Source organism: Crotalus tigris, unplaced genomic scaffold (assembly GCF_016545835.1).
Source record: "Crotalus tigris isolate CLP2741 ecotype Arizona unplaced genomic scaffold, ASM1654583v1 scf7180000018585.330925593:3314079, whole genome shotgun sequence".
NCBI lineage: Eukaryota > Metazoa > Chordata > Lepidosauria > Squamata > Viperidae > Crotalus > Crotalus tigris.
Window position 1 is genome coordinate 1,738,162 of NW_024097088.1, and position 17,358 is coordinate 1,755,519.

The 17,358-nt window shown below is 41.3% G+C and overlaps 1 protein-coding gene across 1 annotated transcript; it reads right to left on the reverse strand.

Annotated features, from left to right (window-relative positions):
• Nucleotides 1-4,293: 4,293 nt before the first annotated feature.
• F9 (coagulation factor IX) lies at nt 4,294-16,514 on the reverse strand. Its single transcript, XM_039354728.1, has 8 exons — nt 16,365-16,514; nt 12,184-12,347; nt 10,968-10,992; nt 10,659-10,772; nt 9,679-9,807; nt 8,493-8,707; nt 5,885-5,999; nt 4,294-5,332 (listed from the first exon to the last, which is right to left on the reverse strand). The coding sequence occupies exons 1-8, from the start codon at nt 16,429-16,431 to the stop codon at nt 4,788-4,790; spliced, it is 1,374 nt and encodes a 457-aa protein (XP_039210662.1). The 5' UTR covers nt 16,432-16,514; the 3' UTR covers nt 4,294-4,787.
• Between the last annotated feature and the right edge of the window lie 844 nt (nt 16,515-17,358).

Here is a 17,358-nt window from a genome sequence, read left to right on the forward strand (position 1 = left end):
TCCTTTCCATCCTTTTCCTTCTTATCACCTTTCCATCCTTCTCCCTTCCATCCTTTTCCTTCTCAACTTTCCTCCTTCTCCTTCTCCTTCTCCTTCTCCTTCTTCTCCCTCCTAATATACTCCAAGAAATTAGCACTTAGTGGTAGTACTAAACACTCTTCCTTTCTAATGTACTCTGCACTCTCCCTTCTTCCTCCTCTTTCTTCCTCTTTCTTCCTCGTCCTCCTTCTCTTATGATTTTATTTGGAGGACAACAACTGAACTGATCAAGACTTGAAAAAGAAACCTACTTGAATGAGAGGACATAATGTCTAGTCCAAGCAAGCCATACCTCTTGACTTGCTGCTGGGTAGCAGATGTGCCTATGAGAATTGTTCCCTTTTGCCAAGTCTGGATGCATGAATGATGTTTTCGACTGTAAGTTATGAGGATTAGAAGCATGCTTGCTTGTTCAGACTGGGAATGAAGATGGTTTGCTAAGATCCTGTGCAAAGAAGCTGAATCTGCTTTATTTATTTATTTATTTTTTAAAAGCGGGGAGATGTTGTGTTTTATCACCTCCATTGTTGTCATGGCCATAAATATTCCTAAAGCGAGTTATCAGTTTTTGACAAGGAAAAAAAATGAATGTGGTCATAAGAATAGCGGCTGATAGAAACCAAGTCTTGGATGTTATGGAAAGAGACCGGCTCTGTTATTCTGTGGGGCTATCCAGTAACATCCACCATTAATTGCTCAAAATATTTTAAATCATTTCTATATCCTTAAGAGTATTTATTTCACTTATTCAATTTTTCACAATGTCACAATCATTTGCTACTCTTGACTGAGTACAAAGCCATTTATTGGCTTCCATGTTAGGTAATATAAGATTCCTGTTTTTTCTTCTTCATTGATATGGAGATTTGAGTGTTCCCCCCCCCTGCTTCCTGAAAATAGTATTCAAACAGCACCAATCAGATACTCACAATTCTCCCAGCTAGGGAATTCTTGCCAAGGTTGAGAAACATTGTCCTAAAAACCACCTGATTTTGCCAAATCTTGCCAAACCATCTTCTGTTTCCCCACCAAAAATATTTTATCCAACTACTGATGGGAACTAGATTGCACAATGCTTGGGGTTCACATTGTCCATTCTTGGTATGGAGCACCTCAGATGGAAGACATAAAAGGAAGTGTCACTCCAGTAGGGAGAAAACTTCCTTTGAGAAAGGTTTAATTTATAGCATGACTTTTCCAAGCAGATGCCAAACAAATCAAAGAGTGAACATCCAGGTTAATAGGCCATGGTCTAATCTACTCTCCTGATAACCTCTCTAGTGTCATCCAAAGAGTGCCAGTCAAAAATTAGCTCCTTTGAAACATCTCCAAATCAGACCAATTACAAATCCACCTGGATGAAGAACCCATGAGGAATATCCCAAAGGTGCTTTCCAAAAGTCAACTGGTCTTTCTTGAGTTTTCCCCTGAAAATGTTTCGCTTCTCATCCAGAAGCTTCTTCAGTTGGATTAGAAACGAAATGTTTTCAAGGCAAAAACCCAGAAAGCCCAGTTGCCTTTTGAAAAGCAGATTTAAGACAACCATGACTTGGATGGTGGAGAATCTCCCAATACATCCCATCCGAAGCTGACTTTTCACAACTGACAAGGTCCAATTAGAGTAACTCATTACAATGACAAGAGCTCAGTCAATTGATGCTTGTCGGGCCTGCGAGCTGCTAAGAAATACATCCCTTTGCCTCTGAAAATGCCAGCCTCTGTCGCTGGCAAAATGTCAGGATACCACATCATTAGACCACGGCCAATTAGCCCAGAAGCTAATCACGGTTTGATTGACACTGACCATGAAAGCCTGCATCAGTAGAAATCAAGCTTTCTCATTTACACTGGAGTTGGAGGGGGAAGATCTGAGTTTCAACTTTTTGCAGGATTACTTGATAAAATTGTGCAGGTATCGGGGTGGGGGTGGGGGGTGGGCAGGAGGGAGGGAGGGGAGAGGGAGGGTATTATTGCTCCCAAAAATTGATCTGTAGCCTTGCAAAGCATTCAGTTGCACTTCCTATGCACTTTAAAGATTTTCCATTACGAGCTCATGTGCAAATAGCCTTAAGTTAGATCCCTGTCTGTCTTTCTGCTAAAAAGGCAGGTCAAGATTTCCTTTTTGGTAGCTTTGAACAACCACACCTCTAGATTCATTCATCCCTTAGCTAGGGATATGAGAAGAAGCCATGCGTTCTGGGTTCCGTGCCTTCTGACGTATAATGCTGCTCTCCATTGCTTTTTAGACGCTGGCGAGAATAGGATGAGGAAGTTAAGCTCTCCCTGAATTTAATGTATTAAGGCCCAGCCTTTTGTGAATACTCCAGTGGAGACCTGGAATGGTAACAAGGGACAAAGAGGGCAATTAGACTTATTCCGTCATCTGTCATCCTAACTAAAGGACAGCACTTGGCTGTTCTGGTCTGGCCTCAGAAGCTAAGCAGGATCAAGCCTGATTAGTACTTGGATGGGAGACTATCAGGGGGCTAGGCTAGAGGGGAAGTTGGAAACCCTTCCGGAAGAAAACGATGGCAATGTTCTTGAGGAAACTCTACAGACGTATCCCTTTTAAGCATCACGAGTTGACCTCAACTTGAAAGAAACTTTATCTTTTTTAATCATCAAAACATCACATCCTCACCAAGTGGGACCATGATTGGGAGCCATTCTTTCCTCTTCCTTTTCATTTTCTTTCCTTCCCCTACTTCTGGAAAAGCTTTATTGCTTTTGACCCAAGGATGAGACCTCCTCTTCCTCTCTACAGCATCTCCTGAGTTTCCTTTGAGAAGGCATTTGACTCTTCCATGGCTTTGGGGAAGGCTGAAGGATGTGCTTCCTGTTTTTCCAGCCACTCTTTGCTGGGATTAGCTGGCCTTGATTAAGATCTTGTGGGTCTCAAGGAAATAATTGCCCTAACAAGCCAACTTCAGTAGGTTTTGCACGAACTTTGAGATCATGTCCTTCTGTTTTTGCTATAAAGAGTCTAAAGCACCAGACATCCATGGGTTATGTCTGAAGACTTGGTCAGTTGGCAAATCCAGCCTGTAGACATCTCACTGTGGATTCTTCTACATGGGCCAAGCCAAGGGTCTCGCAAAGTTTGCAGGGTAATTTTTAAGGGTAATGGGGAGGGGGGGACATATGTGCCATAACTAAATCCAGGAACCTTTTGCACTATATGTGTTAAGATTATCCTTGTTAGTAGTCAGACTATATATTTCAGCTCTTTAAGAATGCACTTGTATTTGGGCAAGGACTGTACAGTAGTTGTTGTTTTTTTAAGGGAGTTTCCATCCTTTATTTACCCGTGCACCTTCATGATTTTTTAATTTTTCTTTGTAGGCTCAGGTAACTTGGTATCTACAGACAGTGGTTACAGATTTAACTTCCCAAAGCATTTCTAATCACAGGGTAACTTGTGACAGGCTACTCACAACTACTCAGGGCAGTGAGTGGTCTGCCTAAAAAGAACACTGTCAATATAAATGGCCATTGGTCTGTTCTCCTCTATGTCTCGCATCTGGTTTTCGGAGGGGGGGGTATATAATTTTGTTGAAGAAGCCCAGCTTCCATCTGGACCTCTGAAAATGCTGTTGTATTTTTCTTCTCTTAATCTCCGTTTATAAGCACTTTCCTAGTCTGCTGAAGATCATGCTGCTGCTGCGGGAATTCCTCGTAAGAATTCCTAAACAAGCCATTTTCACACCCTTCCTTCCCCTTGTATATAAACCACCATTGAAATCACAGTAGAACACTTTTCAAACGGGGATAAGTTAATTACAGTTGGAAGGCCTGGATAATCCAAATAAAGGCCATTTTTAAAAGTGTTCGTCCTCACGTGCACAACACCGTTCAATCTTTTTAACTTTTGTCTACCACGTTCTAAACTGTACATGCTTCGGTTTATCTACGTACGTAAGCAAGTCTGACTCTAATATTTCAGGCTGCGCTCAGAGATTTACTTCCGAGTAAATGCGTCTAGGATTGCACTTCTAAACTTTGAAAACTTTGCACAAACCGTTGAGGGCCTCTTAAAAATAGGCTGGTGTAAAATGTAGCTGTGATCCTGAGCTGTGGACTATGTCTTTCCTGTCCAATTATTTAAAGCATTCTGTAAATGTCATTGTAAGAACGAGCTAACTCTATATTTAAAAAGAATTATGAACCTTGTTAAATAAAGAAATATATCTGAAGACTTTTCATTTTGTGCTGAGAATTTTGGGTTGGCTTCCTGGATTCAGAAGAAAGAGGTGCTTTTTTCTCATGTTGCAACTCAGTGCTGGTTTTATTGTGTTCCATCACAAAGCATCATCATTGCACTGAGAGCTAATGTAGCATTGAAATGCATAGGCCTGTTCATTTTCCCGTGTGCTTTTCAATACTGTATTTAGCTCTGTTAGCAATCTTGTGAAACACTTGTTTTTTTTAAAAAAAAAAAAAAATGGTAGGGAACATATGAAAAACCACCCAGCCTCGCTTCCTGAATTTCAAACTTAGTGATCCAAATTAAGTATTTGGGCTGTTGTGCCATGATTTTTCTTTGCTCACACAAATAGTATTTCCCTTACAATTTTTTTTCGCTGTGTGATAGACAGGATGCTTTCCCATTCTTATATACAATTGTCCTATGATTTTAATTTTCCAAATCTATTTCTGTGAAGCAGTTACAGTCCTGTGTGAATACCCTGCTCCATAACTGTATGATTCTTGAGAAAGGAAGAGGAACTCTACTTGGATTTTGGATTAATTTATGTTGGTTTGGTGGTCTGTCTTATCCACTTAACGTATCTGGAAACTCTGGTGTAGATTCCATATTTATCCTTCTTTGCACATTGCTCCCCCCAGCTGGTGATCCCTGTAAGAAACCATATGTGTTCAATGTCCGTGGTGTATGGACCCCCACTGTCCCCTTGGCAAGTATCCTTGACTTCAGAAGGGTGACCTGCACAGAACATATTCGGCAAGATGGGATAACTGCTGCTCCTCAGACACGTGGGTCGATCAATAAACCGGATTTGCAGCACCTGAAGGATGCTCGCCTGCCTGCCTTGGTAAGCCAACTTCCCCCATCCACTCACGGTGCCCAGTCCAAACTTAAGAAGGTTGTTGGTGAAGTCTTTGTCTCCAAGGCAAATTGGGATGACATAGTGGTTGAACTCCAAAGGTCTGTCCAACTCAAGGAGGGCAATGTCATTGTGGTACTTGTTAGTGACATTGTAGGTAGGGTGAGGGATTGCTCTAACCACATTGCGGTATTGTTCGGTATTGTCCACAACATAGACATTGTGTTCACCTGGAGGAGGAAAGAGGAAGGAGGAGGAGGAGGAGGAGAAAGAAGAAGAAGAAGAAGAAGAAGAAGAAGAAGAAGAAGAAGAAGAAGAAGAAGAAGAAGAAGAAGAAGAAGAAGAATAAGAAGAAGAAGAGGAGGAGGAGGAGGAGGAGGAGGAGGAGGAGGAGGAGGAGGAGGAGGAGGAGGAGGAGGAGGAGGAGGAGGAGGGAGGAAAAAAGAAAGGAAGAGGAGGAGGACGAGAGGAGGGGAAGAAGAAAAAGATTATTTAACATAATTAAAGCAGGAAAGGCAAATCTCTTAACATACTAGATGCTAAAAGCTAAATAATATAACCAGGAACTTAAGGGGAATTCCGTATTGTTACCCCAAAATTCCTGAAGGAGAGATTTTTTTCCCCCTCGTGTGTGTTAATGCTTAACTATGCCTGCTACGTCCGCCTATTTCTTCCTCCACCGCAGCCTCTTGGATTTCATCACAAACCAAGTCACTGACACACTAAGTAAATACATAGCCAGGAAAAGGGCATTTCAACATAACAGGTAGTTGATGGATTACCTGCGACAATCATTTGGGGCTGAAACTCAAGGCAATGAGCTGCTGTGACAATCCACTTTTCGTTGATGATGGTGCCTCCACAGAACCCTTTCCCTTCGTAATTGAGCAAATAAACCTGAGAACAGGGGAACAAAAACATACAAAGTCAAGTACTGTTGGTTAAGAACAGAGTAATTCAATGATTGCAAGGAAAAGTCAAAATCTTGGTGATGAATTCAGGTGACCTCATATTTCTCTAGGCTGTGGGCTTCCTGAAAGCATCTGGTGGAACATGATGAAAGACAGACAGGAGCCCAAACTCTACTTGATGATGGCCTGATCCTTTAGAAATCTGGATTTTGGGCAGTGGAAATTAATATCTTAGCAGGTGACAGTACCTAACACACCTTGTCTAAGTTTGGAAGCTAAGCAGGGACAGGGCTGGCCAGTATTTGGATGAGAGGTTGGTTACCAGAAAGTCCTGGAGCTGTAAGCTAGATTTAGGAAGTATCTCAGAAGAAAACTTCCATATTGTTATTATGATGTAACTGTGTCCATGAAGCCATCAGTAGTTGGCTTTGAAGTTGAGTTGGGAAGAATTGAGTGTGAAACTTGACTATAAGGAAATATTGACTATTGAGCATTCTGTAACGGCCTCTGAACTGTTCTGAAGCCTTGTAGATAGATAGCCAAGCCATTTCTGGCGATTCACAAAATATCCTTGGTTAATCAGCATTTCAGTGTTGTCAACAATAATCAGATTTTGAACCCATTAATAAAAGAGCTCCGCGGACAGTACATGAAAGTCAAGGCAATTTTATTACAGCATCCCTTTTCGTTCCAGGGAGGGTTGTAAAATGCTATAAAATAACTCAAGCCATGGATGAATATGTTGCAGAAAGAACAAAAAGAACATAACCTGTTCCCAATCCATCAGAATGTGCTTTATTATATTACGATGAGTAATAAATATTCTTGGAAACGGGTCTCAATTCTTTTAAAATAGTAATGAGAACAGTTGCCTTTAGATGGCACCAAAGTGAAATTAACTGGGCAAAGCATAATTTATGTTAACTCTCAGCAAGATTCTGGTAGAATTTCCATAGGACTTTGGGGCTATAAAGATGAGATGTGTTTTAATTCAATTTTTTTCATTTTTATTTTTATTTGACCAGGTTCTTGAATTGCATGATTTGGAGGGGGGGGGGACACAGTTGCATGCATTAACCTGGTGCATTTGTCCAGAAGAAGCAATAAGAAGTGGCTGAACACTGATGAATAGAAATAAAATAATTATTCAATCTGGTCAGTTTCAGCACAGGGAGCTGGAAATTCTCCGGAAGAACCCAGAAAGGAAGTTGAAGATACTGAATGAAAGTTTAAAATCCTTTGCTCTGTCTTTCCAACTGCAGCGAAATGGATCAGCTTGTCAAACCTTGCTTTATATCTGAGTCTTATTTTTCCAAAAGAAACATCAAAACAATGGAACAAAACAATGAGATGTTTTAACAACCTGCGAATCTGGAAAGGCAACTGAAATGCTAAACCGCTGACATCCAAAGGAGAGTACTTGTTTGCTGAAAAGTATATGCAAGCGTGTCCAACCTTGGCAACTTTATGGCCTGTGGACTTCAACTCCCAGATGAGGACTTCTGGGAGTTGAAATCCACAAGTCTTCAAGTTGCCAAGATTGGACACCCCTAGTATATATGGTTTCTGTATCCCCACATGGGCACATCATACGTATATGTCTGTACGGAGAGCAATTTTGGCCCTGTAGAGGGTGGCTGTGTTTAGGAGCTCTCCAGCTGTTGCTTCAAATCCTAATTAACAAAGTGCGTTTCTCAAAACATTCAAGAAATCATGCCATTTTATTCTGGGTTGCTCAGACCCTGAGTGAAGTCTGATGTCTAATCCTTGGCCCAGTAGATGGCTTTATTAAACTAAGGATAGTCCTTGTTTAGCGACTGGACTGCTTAAAGTCTGGACTTTTTACAGTTCCTATAGTGATGTTACAACCACTCCTTCCTTTTACAATCTTCTGAGATCTGTGAAGCAAAGGAAAACTGAAGTAAGGTCAGAAGCACATTCACAGTTTCACTTAGTGATGGTTTCACTCAGTGACTGAATTGCTGGTCCACATTGTCACTAAGTGAGGGCTAACTATCATTTAGTATCATTTCTCTGCAATGGCTCTGATGGAGAGCGGCAATTCTGGAGCAATTTGTCAACTGTCAGTTGGCATTTCCAGAAAAAGAAACTCCTGGGACATATTTTTTACCAAGAGTATAATGCTTTACTGAAAAACTACATTGGCACAGAAGAAGCGAAACCAGCTCTGGATTTCCCATGCAAACGGAAGCATAGTTATTTTCCCCTTTTCCCTCTGAGCCATCCACAGTCCATTATGTCTACCAATCACTTCTGTTCATTTTGTTATGCGAAAACAGCTAGCCACACTCGGTGTCCTTGAAAACTTCCAGAGATGCCTCGGTTGCCTAGATACCCTCCACTCATCTTTGCATTCCGCCACCCCTTCCTTTTGTGTCAAGCTGTGAGTGAAGGAAAAAATGAAAGTGAAAGGGTGAATCAGTCTTGACACAATTGTGGACACATCTCAATGGCCTACCTGCCAGGGAACCTCTCCTTTCTTGCTATCCATGCCGCCAACCACTCGTATATTGGATGCCAAATGAAAGGAAACCTGAGTGTGGTTGTAGCCTTCTTCCCCGTCATCAGTGGCATTGCTTGAGACGATCCAGTGATCAAATGAGTTTGATGGATGGGCACGAGTGAATTTACTCTTAGCTTCTGGAGCTTGGATCATTCCACAGGGAAAGGGCACTGAGGAAGACACCACAGGGAGGGAGGAAACAGTTGGAAAACTGTTGGGAAACTGCCACTCAGGCTGGAAGGAGGAGTCAAGCGAGGTCCTAGTTTGGAATCTTTGGGCAGCCACAAGCAGCATAAGCCTGTTCTCCCCCAAGACTCATGAAACCTTATCTGGTCATTCCTAGTAGTCTGGGGAGATTCTTGTAACATAAGTAGAAGTCCATAAAGTTGTTAAGTAAAGGTATTCATCAGCGACTGGTTGTTTGAGCCCAAGAAAAACTGGGCTTTTGAAAATCTTCTTCTGAACCAAAGATAGAGCAAGATCAACTATTAGATTCCAAGAAGATTTTCATAGGTTGGTAAGGAGATCTGTTACAATTCTTAAGAGTTCAACAACACAAATAAGAAAATAGCTACTCCAATGCTCAAGAGTTGCTTATCTTTCATCTTCCTCCTCTGAACTTAAGGTTGAAGATCAGTTGTTTGTCTTCCAGCAATTTTTTTTTCTCAGCCAATCTGTATTAGATCAATCGGTGTCAGGCATGGATCCCTGATTGTTTGGGATTCAGACATAAAAACACACTGCCAGAGGAAACCCTATTCCTGTCTCAGAGTACTGGGTGTCAGATTGAATAAATATTTTTTCCTGTCCACCACAGGGTAGAACCAAAAGGACTTTGGAAACTTCCATTAAACTAGTGTTTCTCAACCTCAGCACCTTTAAGATGCTGGCTGGGGAATTCTGGGAGTTGAAATCCAGAGATGCTGGCTAGGGAATTCTGGGAGCTGAAGTCCCCACATCTTAAGGGTGCTAAAGCTGAGAAACACCGCGTTAAACCACCAGGAAATATCTGGTTGGCCGCATTGAGAAACAAAACATTGAATTAAGAAGGCCTTTAGCTTGACCCACCATGAAGATGCTGTTCTGGGTAATTTTTGCATTTATTGCAGTTTTTGTATTGCTTTCTAGACAGTCGCCCTACCTGTTGGTTCACAGGTTTTCATGTCTTCCTTCAGTCTGTATCCTGCGGCACAGGAGCAAACTGCTCTTCCAGCTTCGTTGTCCTTGCAAAACTGTTTGCATCCTCCATTTTTGGTTTTGCAGGTAGCATCTATATTGGAGGAAATCAGATATTCCTCTTAAGTACTTTGGACGCGATCAGATATTCCTCTTAAGTACTTTGGACGCGTGATTCAAAGAACCAACTTCCTAGAGAAGGCTGTAATGCTGGGGAAGGTGGAAAAGAAGACGAGCAGCAAAGTGGATGGACTTAGTTACAATGGTGATGAGTGCACTGTTGGAAGATCTGAAGGACCAAGTTGGGGACAGATCCTCATGGATAAAATTGATCTCAATAGTCACTAAAAATGACTTGATGGCACATAATCCATCAATCAAAGCTTAAAAACTGAAGACAGAAGAATCTGAAAGACCACGATGGACAGATTGAAAGAATCTTAATCTAAAGCTTATTTCCCAACTGCCTGAGAGAGAAAACATGAGTATATTGAGGTTTGTATGGACCCAGAACTGACATACATACACATACATGTGCATGGGAGGGGTTGCAGCAAAGACACACAACAAATGACACTCCTGATATTGCTAACTTACAATTTCTAAAATGGTCAAAAATAAAAGAACAGGAATTGTAGCTCAGCAACACAGCGATACTCACAGACATATTGAAGGGTATTTAATATCCATAAAATATGTAGACTTTATGAAGATAAAGTCTTCAAATTGGGTTCAACTCTGGTAGCAAGAGAGGTCGCCTGTTTTGGTCTCTATGGTTTTTCTCCCCCTTTTTTTTTCTTTTGACCTCAATCCTGGGATGTCCTTCTAATCTCTCACCTAATTTTAGGACCCCAGATAGTTTTGCCATTTGCTGAAAAGGAAAAGGGGGGGGGGAAACCCTCCATTGAGTCATAATAAAAGAATAAGAGTAAGGTCTCAATGTACCAAGTTCACAGCTCTTTCCTTCAAAACCACCTGGACACCAACAGACGTAGTCATTTGTGTCGTCTTTGCAACGTCCTCCATTCTTGCAGGGGTTGGGGTCGCATTGATCTCCGTCTTTGGAAAAGAGAATGGACAATGAACGCAGAGTGGTTGACTCCATTCTTATTTTATTCATCGCTTTTCAGTGATCCTGTCAATTAATCAATAAGACTGTCTATTCTCTTCTGACTGGAACAGAAATATTTTTATTTTGAACTATGAGCTCCATCATACCACTAAAATGAAAAGGGGGAAAAAGAAATCACTTACCCATGTAGACTGTCCAAAATGTCATCTGCAAAGAAAGCAGAAATGTGGGATTCAAAGGCTTTTAAATATAGGGTTTATTTTTAATAGACGATGGTGACAACATTTTTTAAAATTTCTATACTCCACAGGGTTCTTTGTGAGTTCATAATTTTTATTGCTTCCTTGCTGTAATCATCCAGAGATGTTCTTTTGAAAAGGACGATTTACAAATACTGCAAGTCAATCAAATCAAATCATTGATGGTGCACTTTAGAAAGAAGCGGTCTCCATCTTCATTCCAAAGACATTAGACGGCTTTTACCCTTAGAACAATGTAGCCTGGTGCACATCTAGTCAGAGATAGAAAACCGGATGGTCCATTCACACAAAACCTCCAGAACACAGGAAAGAAAGAAAGAAAGAAAGAAAGAAAGAAAGAAAGAAAGAAAGAAAGAAAGAAAGAAAGAAAGAAAGAGGGAGGGAGGGAGGGAGGGAGGGGGAGGGAGGGAGGAAGGAAGGAAGGAAGGAAGGAAGGAAGGAAGGAAGGAAGGAAGGAAGGGAAGGAGGGAGGGGGAGAAAGAAAAGGAAGGATGAAGGAAGGGAGGGAGGGAGGTGAAGGAAGGATGAAGGGAGGGAGGAAGGAAGGAAGGAAGGAAGGAAGGAAGGAAGGAAGGAAGGAAGGAAGGAAGGAAGGAAGGAAGGAAGGAAGGAAGAGACAGACAGAGAGATAGAGAGAGAGAGAAACAGAGAGAAAGAGAGAAAGGAAGGAGGGGAGAAGTCTTGAGGTAAAGATATAGCTTAATAAATCAGAACAGAGAAGTAATAGAATATAGAATCCCAAACGCTACTGGAAAAAGATTGCCAACAATTTTGAGATTAGAGTCAGTGGCCACTTCTCATGTCCAGCAAAATTAGAAGGTTGATAAAGTAGTTTTAAAAAAACAAACAAAGCCTATTTGAAGACAATAGCATTTGTTTAACGGACCTCATTCTGCAAAATCCAGTGCTGATCTGGGCTACTTTAGCAGACCATTGTCTCTTGCGCAAGTAACTTTCCAGGCTGATCAAGGATATTCCTCTGAGCTTGGAGCATGTTCTAACTTCTAAATCAATATTACAAACCCTCTATGGATTTAACAGTGGGGGTGGTGGTCTTTCTGAAGAAACCATGAATCCTATGACCTAAAGGCCCCCCCTCCCCTCCTCAAAATCTCAGATTTCCCGCCAGGCGACTCACAGTTTTCTCATCGTTTTCGAATATTTCTCTCGCTTCTTCGTAGTTGCATAGCTCTTCCATGCATTCTCGTTCGAGGTTTCCTTGGAGAACCTCCTCAAGGCGCCCAGTGTTGAATCTCCTGTATCGGTGCAAAACGGTGCTGGCTTCTTCCTGATTTATAAAAACTTCAGGATGCGAAGGAGGAAGAAGAAGAGGAAAGCCAGCGTGAGCCAGAGAGATACTACTTGGATCCAGCCCTGAGCAATTCTGAGATTGGGATGAGGCTATACAGTTAGTCCTCGATTTACAACTGTAATTGAGCCTGGAATTACAATTATAAGTCATTGTGCTCATAAGGCAAGGCATCACGTGACCAAACGTGACTCTTTTTTTTTTTTTGACATTTTCCTATCAGTCGTTAGGCAGGTTCTGCAGCCATTAAGCGAATCAGTTTCCCCCAATGGATTTTTTTTTTGCCAGAAATAGGAAGTAAAGGCCAAAACCCCAGCAAAATAAATAAATCATAAATTTTGGTCAGGATACTACAAACAGTCATAAAGCCGAGCAATCTAAATGTGATCACATGATTGCAGGAGGTGTAGCCATCGTAACTTTGAAAAAGGGGTCATATATAGTTTTGGAGAAGTAGAATAGAATAGAATAGAATAGAATAGAATAGAATAGAATAGAACAGAATAGAATAGAGTTGGAAGGGACCTTAGAGGTCATCTAGTCCAACCCCCTGCTCAGGCAGGAAACCCTATACCATTTCAGACAAATGGTTGTCCAATCTCTTCTTGAAGACTTCCAATATTGGAGCATTCACAACTTCTGGAGGCAGATTGTTCCACTGGTTAATTGTTCTAACTGTCAGGAAAGTCTGTCATAACTTTGAGCAACCAGTTATGAATCGAGGACTATCTATAATCCAGCATCCAAATATTCAAGTTTGATACCAGAGCAGTAAACCTCAGCTTTCCAAACCATTAATTTGTTATTCAGGAACAGGCTGCTTTGGCAGCAAGCCACAGACACAACTTAGCTCAATTAAACTCTGGGTTGCAGACAAGAACGATGTGTTAATCGTAAACGCTGAGCCGCTCTCTGCATTGCAGAACAAAGTTTAATGTCACTTTACGATCCGGCGTCTACTCCACTCTGAGCTGTTTTCTCCCACCTTTCCAAGTTAAATGATCATGGGCCACTGTCTCTCTTGTCTGGAAAATACCAGTTGCCACTTGTATGTTTCAGCCATTACATCACCACTTGATCCATCATACAGGAATGTGGTGGCTTGTGTGGTTAGGATGCTGGGCTGATGATCTGTAGGCTCATGTTTGAGACCCAGTTACTGCCACATAGGCAGGGTGAGCTCCCGTCACTCGCTTCAGCTCCTGCTGACCCAGCAGTTTGAAAGTGGGCAACGTTGAACAGAAAGATGGGTACCATTTCGTTGGGCAACTTAATGGGGACATGAAAGGAGCCCCCAACTGGGCATTCCCTGGGCAATGGAGATATCACCAGCTGATCCTTTTACTATAGAAGCACTTCAGTGCTTCTGACACAGAAGTATAGTGTAGTATCCATAGCACACAGGTACATGTCTTCCTCCAATCCCAGTTCACCCACCAATTTACTCATATTTTTGGCGCGACACATTACAAGGGAACATACAAAGGAGATGGAGATGACAGAGGATGAGATGGCTAGATAGTGTCATTGATGCAATGAACATGAATTTGGGCAAACTCTGCGATGCAGTGGAGGATGTGGGGGAGGATGTGGGTGTGCTGCTATGGTCCATGGGTTTGAGAAGAATCAGGCACAATTTAGCAACTGAACAACATCAACAAAGTTACAAGGAGTTGACATTAGTTCACTGCCTTAAAGGTTTTTTAAGAACAACACAGAAAGCAATTTGATCAAATCAGATTGCTTTTCTGAAGTGTTCCTCTGCGTATGGGAACACCTCAACTTACAGCAACAATTGAGACCAAAATTTATGCTTCTAAGTGAGAAGTTTTGTTTTGCCCCATTTTACGACTCTTCTCGCCACATTTATTAAGTGAATTGCTGCACTTCTTAAATTAGTAACACGGTCATTAAGCGAATTTGGTTTCCTCACTGACTTTGCTTGTCAGAAGGTTGCAAAAGGGGATCACGTGATCCCGGGACACTGCGACCGTCATAAACGTGGGTCAGTTGTCAAGCATCCAAATATAAATCACGTGACCCTAGGGATGTCGCAGCTAATCCTTTTGTATTTATACTACCCTGTTACAATATTTGGGGTGTAAAAAAAGTATTCATCCTCTCCAAGGTCTGTCTGCTATGTTTATCAGAAGAATGCAGCATTTGGTATGAGAAGCCCTCTGAATGCTGGACCCAAAGCTAATAATCCGTTCCCCACAATAAGATTAATAATTAAGCTTCTGGTTGTGACCTGTGACTTCTTTGTACAAGATAAGGTAGACAGACAGGCAAAGGCTGAACTTCCTGAATGAAAACAGTGGTCCCTACAAACACCGACATTTGATTGGGGGCTGCTCGTAGTTGTCTTTATACACACACACACACACACACACACACACACACACACACACACATATATATATATATATGTGTGTGTGTGTGTGTGTGTGTGTGTGTGTATGTGTGTGTGTGTGTGTGTGTTTTCTGAGGTTTTCGCGGGTGTTTGAATGTAGGTCTTTAGTTATTCGGGTTTTCTCCCACGTAAAATTGGAAGTGTCTTGGCGACGTTTCGACAAAGACTTCGACGAACACTTCGTCGAAACGTTGCCAAGACACTTCCAATTTTACGTGGGAGAAAACCCGAATAACCAAAGACCTACACATATATATATGAATAACAATTAGTTTCTATAATTCCGTAATCCACATAGTCGCTTTCCTTGATTTTCTCCCAGTAATATTCTCTTTTATCAACCTTAAGTTAGTACATTTCTTAGTATTTTAATAGATAACAATTGAATATAACCATTTTTCTAGTATTTCTACAAGTAACCATCAATATGAAGCTTCTTTTCTAATTAATCATCTTAATGATTAATGATTAATGCTAGTAGTTGTCTTTTTTGTTATCTCACTATGAGAGCATCTTAAAATTAACAAAAGAGGATATTCAGAAACCCATGGAACAACATTCAAGCATGTTGATTATATTCTATCATCCTAAAAGTAGATGCAAAATGTCAGTAAGAGGAATCAAAGAGTCAGATGATGCAGAAGCAAACATTGTTGACGTGTTCATCCTGCAAAATATCCCAAGCTGTGTTAAATATCTACTGGAGTTCGTAATTCAATGCTGAAATAATTATATTTATTGCCCTTTGCTGTTACTGGCCTGGGCAAGCTCTAAAGAGGTCCTCAGAGCTAATGTTTTCCCTTGGCATTGCAATTTAAAAACAAATGAATATCAACCAATTTTCTACAGCATAGAGCGAAGGGCCATTTAACTTCAGGAAAAATAAACCACTTTTCGAGATGAGAAAGTTGGCTTATTTGTCCCGTATTGATCTAACCACAAGAAGCAATGGATGGAAAGTAATCAAGGAGAGAAGCAACCTAGAACTAAGGAGGAATTTCCTGACAGCTAGAACAATTAATCAGTGGAACAACTTGCCTCCAGAAGTTGTGAATGTTAAACACTGGAAGTTTTTAAGAAGAGACTGGATGACCATTTGTCTGAAATGGTATAGGGTTTCCTGCCTAAGGAGGGGGTTGGACCAGTAGACCTCCAAGGTCCCTTCCAACTCTGTTATTCTATTCTATTCTATTCTATTCTATTCTATTCTATTCTATTCTATTCTCCCACATTTCTTTAGAAGTTCTATTTTATACAAAAACAGAAGCTAGTGATCATACCTTTTGCAGGTGTCTATGGAGAAGATATCATGCAACATCAATGGAAGTAGCTAGATTCACTTAGTGACTATGTGATTCACTTAACTGCAGCAATTCACCATGTTAAAAAAAGGACATAAAAGTGGGTGCGATTCACTTAAGAATTGTCTTGCTTAGCAATGGAAATTTTACCTGTAAGTACACCCTCGTCCCTCCCTTCCTTAACAGGCAGCTCACTTTGAGCTGTTGATTCCTCATCAAAAGCAGAATGTGTTTCTCTTCGCCCAAGCCAAAACAGAAATCCAGATGTTTGTTAAACAGATGTAAAATAGACTGACCTGCACACTCAGCAAGGAAGAGACATCCCAGCAGACCCAGGGCAGGAACAAAGAAGCTGTTTGCCATTTTCCTTTAACTTCACAACAGTGTCCTGATGCTCGGTGATACGAAGCCGCATGGTCAATAGTTCCAAAGTGCAAGTCAATATTTGTTGTTGCTGGGTTATCTTTCTGGATGAATTTCTGCAGCTGGTCTTCCAATGGCAGTCCCCCTTTTGAAGGGTTTGGCTAAATGTCCACCCCGTTCTGCAAAAAAGGACGCTAGAATTCCCAAGTGCGTGGCCACCCAAAATCCTTCCTCAGATCAGTTATCCACAAATGCTTCCATTTTGATTTTTGACCAGAAAAACCACGTAAAGAGCCCTGGTGGCACAGTGGTTAGAAAGGGGTATTGCATGCTAATTTTTGTTGACTGCCAGCTGCCAGCAGTTCAGCAGTTCGATCCTGACTGACTCAAGGTTGACTTAGTCTTCCATCCTTGTGAGGTTGGCAAAATGAGAACCCAGATTGTTGGAGGCAAATATGCTGACTCTGTAAACCACTTAGAGAGGGCTGTAAAGGACTGTGAAGCGGTATATAAGTACTCTTGCTATTAAAAAAACTTCAAAAAACTAGCTGCTGTGTTGGCTTAATACATTAATCCTAGTTGTTAGTTTCTTTATTATTAAATTGTTTTTATCCTGCCTTTATTATTTGAATAAACAATTCAAGGTGGCAAAAATACATAATATGCTTCTCCCTCCTTATTTTCCCCACAAGAACAACCCTTGGTGGTAAGTTGGGCTGGGAGAGTGTGATAGGCCCAAAGGTGCTTAAGGTGGGATTAGAACTCTCAGGCTCCTGGTGATTGGCTCAGCCGGCTTTCATACCTAAGGTAGGACTAGAACTCACCATCTCGTGATTTGTAGCCTGGGACTTTAAACACTAGATCCAACTGGCTAGCTTTAACCTTGATGAGGTTTTCTGTCAGGGCATGTTTGGCTGAACCCAGGCC